General features: G+C 24.8%; 1 protein-coding gene across 1 annotated transcript in view; it reads right to left on the bottom strand.

Annotated features, from left to right (window-relative positions):
* The window catches only part of LOC132931838 (glycine receptor subunit alpha-2-like), a 215,438-nt gene that overhangs the window by 17,076 nt on the left and 184,046 nt on the right, over nt 1-14,316 (bottom strand). The window contains exons 5-6 of the mRNA XM_060997877.1: nt 7,614-7,696; nt 2,827-2,961 (exon numbers count right to left, since the gene is read on the bottom strand). Of these exons, the coding sequence (XP_060853860.1) occupies nt 2,827-2,961; nt 7,614-7,696 (218 nt within the window). The remainder of the gene's footprint in view (nt 1-2,826; nt 2,962-7,613; nt 7,697-14,316) is intronic.

Genomic DNA, 14,316 nt, shown 5'->3' with positions numbered 1-14,316 from the left:
CTTAGCGTATTGTGTATACACGTATTTAAGTTCATTTGATGATCGTAATGTGTAGTTACTATTTATCTGTAATTTAATTTTGAATAAAATTATTCGTCTTAATTAACGTTTGCTCCGAAATTAATATGGTTATATTAAACTGTTTGGTTAAGAAGGAGTGTGTGATGATGTCTTCCTACACAAAATTATTAACAAATGTACACTGAAACGAAGCGTTACTACAGTAAATAAGAAAAAAAACAATATGTGCTCTTGTACGGTTATGACTTATGTGTACATAGTTCTAGAACGAACCTTTTATACAGTGATGTTTTAAATTGTACACAAAATAATGTATACCGTCTACGATTTGTATATTATTATCTTCCAAAATTATGCAACTTTTAAATTGCTACATTTATTATCAAATAAATAGAAGGTTTTATACATTTTTTTCTGGTCACGCGTTACTCTATAGAACTACATTCCGCTGTTGCAGCTTATAAATTATTATATAATAGTACAAATAAAGTTTGCATTTCGAACGCTAGACATCAGCTTTTTAACATCTCTTTTATTTTATGGGTTTAATTTTTTTTTGTATAAAAACCCCAGTTAATTCAATATTTTTTATACACGTGCAAATGCATGCTATACAAATATGGGTTTTATGCTTATTTAAATGTAAAGAACACGTTGAATTGCAAAAAGGCTTTTGTACTGATTTTTCTATTTAAAAAAGCAAAATACAACAGAACGGCTTAGAGGGGCTCTTATGCTATAATATTAATTATTACTGTTCAGCAGACTTAGTTTTAAGTTTTAACGTAAACTGCGAAGATGGTAATGTATGATTTAGGTTCTTTTAGTTTTTTGTATACACAAAACATATTATGTATATTACATTTTTTTTGTAAATTCACTTTATAGTTGCCATATTTATGAAAAGTCAACGTGTACCTAATTTAAAACTTTGACCAAATGGTTAAACAAAATGTTTTATCTTAAAAAAGTAAATTTAAAATAAAATTATTTTTGTGACTGATTCAAATAAACGTAACAATCGTATGTTTTTATCAAATCATACCTTAAACGGCTTAAACATAATATCAATTTTTGTTTAATTAAAATGATTATTATACAGGGCGTTCAATAAATTTGGGAACGGTCATTAGACTAATTGAGACTAATAAACGATAATATGATATTATTAATATGTTTATTATTCTACATTATAAATAAATAAATGTACAGCAGTGTTATTTGTTATTACTTCATGTGGGTATTAAAATATGCACATAGTAAGTAAAAGTTTCCAAATTGATTAAACATTTGGTATATAATATTGTACATTTAACAAAAAGATTGATTTTGTTTTTACTTATTTTGGTATGTTCTAAAATTGTAATAAAATTGTTTGCTGCAGTCATATTTTATTAAAATAAATGTTATCATCTTTTTCCGGATTATAATGTAGTTTATGAATTTATTAGTTTTTCATTATTTTTGTGCCATATGAGAAATATATTTAATTTTTTGCTAAAAAAAAAAAAATTCAATTCTAGGTAAATTATGAATTTTATAAAAATAAAAACATCTCCGTGTTTCCATCCTTAGTACAAATATGCTATTTATTTTTATTTTTAATATAAGTATGTCAAAATATGAAGTTTATTAATATCTATAGAATTTAGATACTTTATAAATTATTCTATGTCCTTTGTATGTGTTTATTACTATTTTTGCTATCTCTATATTCATTGGTACAACCAAGGTTCATTTTATTTTTTGTGGGTCCCTCCATATGATTTTTGAAAAAAGTTTCTTGAAAACAATTTAGGTTTAATGAGTAAAATCTAGGTGAAGTAAATGTTCAAGATATGTTGTCTAAAATTACAATAAAAATTATGTAACTATGTATTACGTATATTTACGTAGAATTCGTGAAAATAATCCTATATTTCGGGGGCCAGGAATACAACCCTTCATGCTTAGTTGCGTCACCGCTTATATTATATAAATGTGATCCGACGATATTATTCTAAGACTACACTCCTGAATAACAACGCGTTAAACGAAAACAAAGTCCTAATTGTCAGTGATAATTGTTAATATTATTTAAAAGAAAATGTACGGATAATGGTTAAACCGAAAATGGTCTGTCAAAAGGATGTTTAATTTGGTTAAATATTGCCTAAATTTGCATAAAAACGGGATACAAGTTATTATTTAAATTTGTATTACAAAACACAAATGACAAGGATAAAACTTTTAAGATTAATATCATTTTCTCGATACCTAACTACATACCTAGTTGAAACCTGCAGAATGTTATTTTAGCATTTTTTTTAAATATCAAGCATGCTCATTTCCATTTTGTCATTAAAAAATAAATGTATTTAAATTCTGATTTTTAGACTTTTTAATATATTTTAAAATTATTAAGATTTTTTGTACTACTTAAGAAGTGTTTTAGATCTAGTATTTACTATAATTGGATCATTTTTATAAATTATTAATATTAATCACTAACATTTTAAGACCCCATATCTTCTAATGCCAATTTTATTATGCACCTTATTATAGTAGTAATTACACAAAATAACTAAAAAATTATAGAGCCAATAGGGGGTTTTCATTTGAAAAACTGAAGTTTGTAACTCCACACGATACTTACAAAATATATTAAGGATTCAAAAATTCCAAAAATTAGATTTTGAATAACTGTTATTAAAAAAAAAAGAATCAAAAATATTTGATAAATTGTATAATTTAATATAAATTACTGTCTATTAATTTACTTATATAAATTACATTTTATAATAACAAAGAATATCTAGTACGTACCTATTTGAAAAGATTCTTGACAGTCGGAAGGCACGATATTTACAATTTCAAATTGTGGCATTCTCAATCCTTTGGCCATTAGTACAGGATCTGTATTTTTCCACTCCAATCGAAGTTCTTCAATAGTTTTTGAAACTAAAATGATTTCAATAAAAATAATTAATTTTGTATTAGGTAAAAAATAATACACTTAATTTGTAAAAATAAAATATTAATGTTATCTGGGACCATGCAAAAGGGATAACTGAAGGTTTTATGTTGTACTGTATATTTATATAAATATAGATGTATGTGTATACTTATGAGTATAATGCAAGGTCATACCCAGAAAAAAATGTTGAGGGGGGTTGAACCCCCAGGTAAGGCTTTGTGTATATGTATTATGTATATACAATTCATATCATTAAATTGAAATATGTGACATTTCTGTCAAAACATTGATAACTGTTTTATATCAAATTACTTTTAAGTTTATGTTTTTTTTAAATAATGCGATACATGTGATATAATTATTAAAATATTCCAGGTCTTTTTTTCTGAAAAGTTGATGTTCATATCAGTTAACCGAAATTTTATTTTTTAGAAATTTTTGTATTTTACTCGTTTTAAATGCACGAACAACAAAAAAGTCTGGTCATTACTATACCTCTTTATCTAACATTTTAAGATAGTTGACTTTTTTAATAGGACGTTGATATTGTATTTGTTGTTTCGCATAAATAATTAATTATAATTGAATAATATTATACACTACTAAAAAAGTAAATGTATGAATATGAATTATAAAAATCCAATTATAATCATACTGTAGAGTATTTTAAAAGTGCATGGTATATATTTTGATATGGTATTTAAATTGGTAATATATTATGTCTAGTCAAAATTAATGAAATCACGTTTCAAACTACCTACATATGCAGCGTTTAAACGTTTATTAAGAAGATTGTCCTGTCCCTAAATATCTTTGTTTTGTTTGTCAACAAGATTATACTAAACGTGTTATGTGGTTGGTTGATGGTTTCTCTTACTATGTTAAGGTTTGAAATTAAATTGTTCACTAAAACCTAAACTTCAATGTCTATAAAACTAATTTATTAAGTTAGTATTTTTGGCTATAAGTTTTATGTAAATATTGTTTGGGTTATGACGTGTCAGGCTAAGCAGTTTTTGGAAGATTATAAACTTTGTGATCAATTTATTATTTGCTAAATAATGGTTAATAAAACCATATAAATATAATATTAATTGAATTAATTGTAATTTATCATTTATCTGTATTTAATATTTATATTCAATTTTATTTATATATGCTGATTTTAAACCAAAACATGTGTTACCATATTTACAGACGGATATATTATCAGTGAAACTATTTATTAGTTTTTTAGATTTATAAGATAATAAATTAATAAATAAGATTATTACTATGATTATAGTCACTGTAACAATGATTTTTGGACACTGTATAAAGTCTAAAAACTTAAAAGATTGACAGATAAGTACAAATAACAATAATTTGATTTCCGTTTGTTACAATTTTAGATCGTATATATATATAAGTATAATGGTTTTCAAAAGAAATTTGTCAATATAATATATCGATATGGAAGATGTTTCAATGTCTACAAAAGGAAGTTGGATTAGATAAATTAAAGTGGCACACGTTGAGGCTGGTAAAAAAGATAAGTAGAAATTAAAATGGGAAACAACCACAGAAAAAACAAAAAATAAGATGTACAATTATTAAACCAAAACATAATACTACACTTAAAAAGTTTGGCATAAAACATTAACTTTTGAGTATATTTTTAATGTATATTAATGTAACTTTTTCGATATAGTTTTAATTATTTTAATTTTTTTACATTTTGTATTAAATTATTATTTAGAAAACTCTTAATAATATATAAATAAAAATAAATATTAAATAATACATATTTAAATATTTTAAAAATTATATATGATTTGGAATATAACACTTAACTATAATAATAATCTTATTTATTATCTTATTTAATTATTTTGAGATAAAAAAATTTTAATTTAAAAATGTATTATTTTTAATTAAATTGTTACGCCGTATAGGTTTCGCCAAATTTACTGGTTACCCTTACATAAATGTTTGTAATTTTTTTTTAAAACTTTTTATATTATGATTTTCTGTTTTCATTTTTATTTATAATTATAATATTTTTACTTACTTCTCTTTTTTGTGTGTTGTTAGTTGTTACAACAGTATTAAATTTCGATTTTCTAATGATTCTAAAGTTTTAAATTACAATTATCTTTGGGAATATTTTTTTGAAAATATTGACTGTTTTGATATAAAACTAATAGTGTATTAACTATTCTTATTTAATATTTAAATTGAAGTAGAAATAAAAAGTATTTGTCAATAAATATTTAAATATATATGCAATTTTTATGTCTGTCTATTACTTCAGTTTAAAATATTAAAATATTAAATTATTATAATTTATAAGGCATTAAGTCTAATGTAAAACCAATGAACAAAAACAATATTTTTTGCAAAACTATCTTTTCGTTTTTTTCAATTACCTATTGGATTTCATATGTAAATTGAAAGTCAATAAGGTAGTTTAACAAACAGTAAGGCAATGGAAACCAAAAATTGACAATCATACACAAATATAATATAGAGTAGAAGTATATTTTTATTTACATATGTTAAAACGAAACGAAGCATAACCAAACAAAAAACCACGAATATTTCTTGAGACAAGCTGGGTTTATAGTGAACCAAGTCAACTTGTATAACCAGACTGGATATTCTATAATAAATTGGACAGTATCACGTGAGTGTTAATATTTTGCAATAATAAGAAATCTAGCTTAAAAATGTTTTCAAAATATTTACTATGGATAATATTTTAGCCCTTCTGTTTGAAAACTACTAAAATAAAGGTAGAAGTCAAATTACAATTTAAAAAAAAAATGAATATTTCCTTTTTTTAACTTCAGCATTTAATTTATAAGAATTTAGATATTAAACTATATGAACTGCAATGTCCATGGAAAACTGTCGCATGTATTTTAAATTTTGTGTATGGTTATAAAAAAAAATCAAAAAATCGATATTTATAAATCTAACTGTTTGCTAAATCCGGATGTATACATACAGAATAGAACTTCTTATTTTTCAAGAATACGTTGAGTAAAACTGATTGAAAATACAAAAGTTAAATAGTTTTTATAAAAGCTATAAAAGAAAAAATGTTAATTTAGAAAAATTATGGAATAAAAATAGTGTTTTAAAATTTAAATTCCAATACGTAATTGAAATTTAAATTACAAAACTAAAAACAAAAAATAATTTGACGTCAATGTTTTTTCAACGTTCAAATAAATTGTATCTTTTTCCTCTGTAAATAAAAAAAACAAAATGTAAGATGTAAAATAGTTTTCTGACGGAGTATGATTTCTGAAAACACTAAACAAAAACAAAATCGTAAATAGAACTTGTCTTATTGAAAAAAGAGGCTTAAAATAAATGGCTTAGTTAACAAGGCTTGGCTTTGTTTTTTTCTTTTTATATGAATACCTTTATAATTTTAATTTATTTATCATACTGAGTACAAACTTCACAGAATATTATTTTTGTGTTACAAACTATTTAAATTCAAAGGTGCGAAAATATCTGTATTTTTCATATATAGTTAATAGTAAATTATGATTTTAATAATTTACATTTATATTTACATTAGAGTTAATGATTTACAATAGGTTTATAAGTCTAATAAAGTAGTAAATATTATAAATAGCATTTGTGTTGTTTTCCTAAAATGATGGTATACTGCATAATGATTGAATAATAATTTTTTATAAAAAAAATTAATTAATTAGTTATGACTAGGTACAATCATTCCTAGATATGTATAAACTTATAAACATAATTTTAAATGAATGTATTATTTTTAAAACTATCTATAAAAAATAGCTATGTTATTACAATGGATGCTTCAACTAGTTAAAAAGATTAATTATTAGAAAATAAATTAAATAATTAAGTTAAGAAGTTTAAAAAATAATTTTAAAATTAGCTGTAACTTTGTAACAAGTTAAATGATAATCATAATTCAATGCAATAAAGGATATTATTGTTTTTTTTTTTTTATTTATTTATAGTATCTTCGTGAACTAGGTATTTTTTATATACGTACTCAGGTTTATTGACGTTTTAATCAGTTATATAATTGTTTAATTTTTATATACATATTTATTATTAAATATTTATTTGTGTCTCGCTAGCGAGTTTCTATAAAACCATATTTACATTCGTATTTTGTCCTTACCATCATTATTAATTTACACACGTATTGTAATTTATATGATTTATTTTGATATATTTTTTTATCGCTACATGTCAATTTTTTTTTAATCATATTTGTATTAATTTTTTGTAGGTAGCTAAGATGTTATGAGTATTATTACCGTTAGATATAAAATTTTATTATTTAAAAATTAAGTAAAGTTTTTCGGATTTCCTTTGAAACAATACTCTAAATATAATTCACCCTCTCTTGGCATATTTAGTTTAAAATCTAAATCACTGTAAATAATTACATAAATACATTGAAGTGGTAGTGCAAATCTCAATAGCTATTAAACTGTTGCAAACTTGCAATGTAGACAGAATTTATTTTATGATTCAAATATTTTTTTTTTAATGTGGTCGGTTTTAAGTGAGTGTTTTTATTTTAAACTATTTTATTATTTTATAAAATAGTCATCAGATTGTTTCAATGAAATATTTTAATGGAACTTACAACTGGCCACTTCCATCGTGCAAATTTGGTTATCCAACGGAAATTTAGACAAGTCCATCATACATGAAAATGTCAACTTCAATCTGAAAATAAAAATATCGTATAAGAAATTTTAGGTTTTATTATACACAATGTTGGAATTAAAGAAATATGGTTGATAGTCAAGTATTATTTATTAAATATGTAGTGTATTTAAAAAACTTAAATCTTTGTCGACAGTATTAACACGACGTATCGCATTACTATATATTATGTTCGAAATATGTACTAATTTGTTTTTAAATAAACTTTCGTTAAAAAGTTATAATAGAATTCAAATATAATTTGAAATTTGTTAAATGTTTAAAAATTTCATATTATAAGAAATAAAACAATAATTTAATATATGTAATTTGTAATACGAGTTATTATGACATAGTTTCGGTTGTTAATGTTGTTATATAATATGAGTTAATGCATCATATTTAACAATACTTTTATTTAAATTTAATTTTCGTTGATGGGTTACATTTAAATTAACTTTTACGTTTTTAATGCATCTTATATAAGCTATAACCATAACGTTATTTATGCCTGACTTATTTTTTTCTATCTTACAAGAAAAATGTAACCAAAATTATACATTTTTTTTATTTATTATATAGATTGCAATTTACCAACGTTTGTAATAATCTGAAAACATTCAGAGTATTTAAATATATTTTTAAAGTGTATACTGTATAGTCATTTTTTAAATTACTATTTACTTTTTGCTGATCCTACAATTCTCCTTTCTACTACTATAGGCTAACCGCATAAATATTTTGTTAAATTTATAATTAAATATTTATGGCTGTCTTGTAATTACACAATTTGTAATAGTCAGTATAAATTCAATTAAATTATATTCACAATACACGTCTTATATTGACATACAATCACTATGAAATTTAATAGTAATTAAAACGTGTATTCAGTAAATAGTTATTTTCAAATATTAAAACTATACAAAGATAATATGTTGATATCAGATATATTATAGTACAACTTATAAGTTATAATGCAATTTATATAATATTTTGATTGACAACAGTTATACAGATTGATAATTAATTAAATTAATGTTTATTTTGTGTACGTTAGACGTTTTTATGCACATTCGTTGGTGGCATACAGAAAGAATACAGCGAAAAGAGAACCAATAATATGGTATTAGGGCAAATCAAGGGGATGCAAACAATTGAAGGACATGGTAAATTTATAGAGAAAACGATGGGAAATTATTTTCCATTAAAATTGAAGATGTGATTGTGAACGTAAAATTTTAGTTGTTAGAATACCACAAGCAACTCGTAAATCTACATACTATGTATCACCATGTAGTCATCTCGTATAATTAATTATTTATAATTGGCGAAAATTGACTCAGTATTACGTTCGTTGTACCATGTATCCACGAAGAGGTTAGAAGACCATCGAAAAAGACATTTTGCATATAAAATTAAATAATACAAAGTTATTAATATTCCTATAGTAATATGTACTATATTGTAGCTGACTAAATACTACACAACTAAATTTCTAATTTTAATATTTTAGTTACATTAAAAAAATTGACCAGATTTTAAATTGAATTGTAAAAAATAAAATAGAATATTATATTTGAGTCTGAATTTGAGTGACATTTTACATTAAAAATTCCTACAAATTATTCTTTCCATATTTATTTATTTATTAATTTTAAATGTTTGAATTTATTGCAATATAAATTTTAGTTATGTATTTTAGTGTTTAGTAGTTTAACAAAGCATGGTGACTTTTCTATGAAATATCATAAATTAGAGACAAAAGAAATGTGTTTCCTTTAAAAAATTAGTTGAGTTCTTTGCTATCAATGATGGAAAGTCAATATCCCAGTCAAATGTCCCTAAATCTTCGACAATACTCGTATAATCAACACTTTAAATATCACAAAATAAATTTTGAGAATTTAGCACAGGAGTAACTAAGAGGAAAGCACTGAATGGTATACGTCATAGGGCACTAAGGACTTGGAAGACTATACGAATGTACGATTTAATTGATTTGTCAGTGGAAAACACTAAATCAAGAAGGGAGACATAATTATTAAGAATGTTATTAATTTGAACAAAACGAATTAAACTATATTGATCTCTTACAACCAGAAATTTGTCTATAACAGAGCCCGTATATTCAAGGCCAGAAATACTATTAAACTAGGTAACTTGGAAAAAGTTAGTCTCCACTCTCCACACACTATATCAAAATCAAAATTCGAAGATTGTTAAATCTGGTGTATTGAAATTTTATAACTCATATATCTAGAAATATAATCGGAGCTCGTAGGAAGATAGACGTTGGCTAACAGACTAGTGGTGCTACTGGGTAAATATAGGCATAAATACTGTTCAACGTCAATAATTACAATTGTGAAAATCGTTTTTCAAAGCTATCAATACCCCGCCGCTGAGATGATAATCACTAGTATAAGAATTCTTATCTTATCTACAAATTACATAGCTATAGCACCAACTCAGAATTGGCAAGGTTCTCAGTAAGCCAATAGTATCTATTAAAATTAATATGTCACTAGTCAATTAATAGAACAATATTTGTATGGTGATAGTGAAATTTCGTGCAAAAACTACGCACATTTTGCTAATGTAATTTGAGTACCTACTTATTTTAAATTACATAATATCAGATTTACAGCAAAGAAAAATGTGACTGGAGGCTTTATTAACCTTAAATTATACATAAAATAATGAAAAAAAGAAATTAAAGTTGATCTAGAATTACGAAAAAATATACAATTAACATTAAAAAAGTTATGATCATGTTTACGGGAGTTTATAGAACCACATACTATCGAGGAAAATATTTTCTTGAAAGGTTTTTGACTGAAGCTACTGCGAGAGATCCTATATTTTTATTCAAATTTATCATAGAGTGAATTTCATTGACAAATACCACGAAAAGGCTGATTATATAACCTATAAGTCTAACCCAATCCTGTTTGCATCCCATCGCAATAGCTGATACGTATATCGCTACAGTGCTTGTACAATAAATGTAGGCATTTGTATTATTGTGTAGCACGTCAAGTAGTATTGAAAAACTATAAAACAATCATCAGGACGCATGCTCTATGTTTGAAATACGATTGCTAGTGCTGATGGTCATTCAATATTACAACATATTTTATCGTAAACAATAAATTGTTTTTTATTTAAAAAAAATTATTCAAGTCCGGGGGCCAGGGAAGTTTGAATTTGACACCCAAACCCTTCAGCGCCTTCCACAACCACGAATTGACGGTTAGTGAACTAAAAAAAAAAAAAAAAAACAATACAAAACCGTTGTATTTCCAGTAAAAACGAAAAATACGAGATCGCGAAAATAATAAATATTTGATTCGATTTCGTGTCATCAACAGTGCGTGCACGTGCTTACAGTTTCATAATTTGGCCTAGCTTTGATCCGATTCCGATACATGCTTAGACAGTTAGATATGGAACAAACTAACCAATGGAAATAACAGTTGAGGAGTTTCGAGGAGGACGGGTTCTGCGGTCGGTTTATTACGGAACATTACATAATATTATAATAATATATCCAAGTGTGTGGGTGCGTTCATCGTGGTAAACCGCACAAAGCCAATTACCGAAGCTCCACGAAATACTACACACTATATAATAGCGTATAATGCACTTATCGTCATAATAGTAAATCACAATATTATTATTATTACTACGTATACGCATATAGGTGATATGCATACCGCAAATGTTTGTGCACTTTTGAATTATGAACGAGTAGTTGGAATAATATATAGATACTTAGTTTAGTGGTGAGTGCGTAAACCAAAGTCTACAAAACATTCTATTGCACGGGAGTATATTATAATATTATTATCGCGAATACGCTGATAAGATGATCCTTAGAAGGCTTGTTATTGTTGATGAGGTTGGGGGGGTGGGGTGACAACAAAATTCCTCCCCGTTACTATTTGTTGACCTAAGGTGTAGAGATACATACCTCGTATTATTAGCTGAGATTAAAATTCGAATCTTCAAATATTGACGATGTATCAAAACATTGATTTTGTATACATTTGTATATATTATATATTTTATATAGTATAAGTTACCGCTAAAATATTAAATTTGACATTCTACAGATATCCTAGGCATTCTATAGAATGCTAAAATTGAGCAGGAAAATTAAAAAATAACTAGGTATTCTATGGATAGTTGACGCTCAAGTAGAAAATATATAGAATTGATATAAAATTATACGTTTACTAAATTGGTGTAATGAAAACATTAGATAAATAACGTAAATTGCAGATATAGTTTGTGCTACAGTTTGAGTTTTAGTACCCGATATAAACAAAGATTGCAGAGATACTCAAAATTATATTTTAGCTGTAGTTATAGAGGTAAATATAGAATAATACATAATATAATTATTTAATCATTCATATTTCATTATTTATTATCAGTCTAATATTTTTTTAGGTAACAGTTGACGGCTAATATCGTTTAGAGGGACTAGGGTAAGGCTATTTATGTCTTTATACTCAATATTATACTGAATTCAATATATAATGTATACCAAAAAATAAAAATAAAGTAAATAACGATTGACGAAGTACCAATGGAAAATATATTTGCTTTATGGACAGTAGCAACCCAACAGTCTACGTGTATTAGACAAGGTATATTGTCAAATGCACTACATTCAATTCCAAATGTCAAACGAAAAAAATGTTTATGTGTATAAAGTAATATTTTATATAGTTCAAAATGCCATGCATCAACTATATGCTGCAATAAATAAATAAATATTATAATTAAAATCATAAATACATATTTTGATTTTTACTTATTAGTTATTACTAACATAGTATTAGTATTCTATAGAAACTCTAATTGTTTAGATTGCCGAGGTATAATTTATATTAACATTAAGAAAGGTAGGCAAGTGGGTATCGCTCTACTGTATGTTAGGTGTGTAGTGGCCGAGCGGGTCACTATCATAGAAAGGTTAAATTTGAGATCAATGATATATCATTGTATATGAAAAACGATTCTGAGCGAAAACGGTTTATCAGCATTTATTATAAAAAGTAATAGTAAATTTATACCAGGTATATTTCATGATATATTTGTTTGATACAACAAATGAAAGTAATTCATTTTACTTTTACTATTTAGTAAGTTAGTTGATAAAATTATTTCAGAAAATGTTGCATTTATTATATTATGTAATTGTATTTAATTATTATAATAATATACATTTATATGATATTATCATATCATATCAACTTATATAACTTAAAATTTAACATTATTTTTTTGTAAATATCGTTAGAGAGTAAAAATAGGCTCATAGTATAATACCTCACAATCATAAAAAATGTCATTGAATATAGTAAAATTAATAATGATTATAATAAAATAATTAACACCGTTATTTAACGTTTTTAATAAATAATTTCGTCCAAATATAAACTTCAAATACATATAAAAAAAATTGTACCTATATATTTTTAATCAGATATAAAAACAGCTTATGTGGAATCTTACAATATATTTCTAAGAATTTTGACTTAGCGAATAATTTTTTATTAATAATTACAAAAAACTAAAAATATTGAAAAATGTTCATGCTTATATAAAGTATAAATAGTTTAAAAAAATGGAGGTTCTACAGTATAATTAAAATGATAATCTATGCATTGGGTGAAATTTTCAAGTATTTATAGTTATTCATTCTCGAGCAACATAAAAAAATCAAAATCAATTTTATTAAAAATCTCTTTTTCTCCAAATAAAACAAAATGCATATTGTTCACCAACCAAACAAAAATAATAAAACCAATAATAATTTAACAATAATTTAATTTGAAAACACCACACTTGATTATAGCGACTATGTTAAAATTTGATAAAATAACTCATCTGGTGCAAACACATTAGCCAATTGAAAATTCGAACTCTAAAATTTATGAACAATGAACATATTAAAAAACATTATTTCACACAAAATGGGGATCCGATTCAGACAGCCTAATTAAAATATACATACATAAAGTCATAATTGGATCGAGAATTGATTACGGTTCAATAGTTTACGGAGCGGTTAATCATATAAAAATGTTAAATGGCAATATAAACGTTAAATATAATTAAAAATTGCACTATCCGTTTATAAATAGGTGCATTTAAAAGTAGCCCAGTCGTAAGCATGCTTTGTATAATTGTATAGCTGGCGAATCACCTCTCTTGTTAAGGAGACAACTACTCGAAACCAAATAATAAAAATAGCCAAATATCGAAAAAATGCTGTATAGAAAAATCAAAAAAGTCAACCAAGTAAAGCTGGCAAGTATTATATCTCATATCATGCCACTATAGGAAAGACAACAAGAATTTATTATAAAAAAACGAAACTTTAATCAATTTAATATAATCCAATGCACTGAAATAAATGTGCGTCCTTGACGATTTAATACAGATAAAATAGACATATATCTATTATACTACAACAAAAATACAACGGATAAAAACATAATGATGTATATATAAAAGTCTTCATTATAAACTACTGCAATCGTACTCGGAATACGAACACATAATACTGACGCGTCGAAAATCGAGCAGAAGACAGGTTTAGTTGTGATATCTAATAAAAAATA

The sequence above is a fragment of the Rhopalosiphum padi genome, chromosome 1 (assembly GCF_020882245.1).
Source record: "Rhopalosiphum padi isolate XX-2018 chromosome 1, ASM2088224v1, whole genome shotgun sequence".
Taxonomy (NCBI): Eukaryota; Metazoa; Arthropoda; class Insecta; order Hemiptera; family Aphididae; genus Rhopalosiphum; species Rhopalosiphum padi.
Note: the sequence above shows the minus strand (reverse complement) of the source record. Positions and strands in the feature narration are given on the sequence as shown.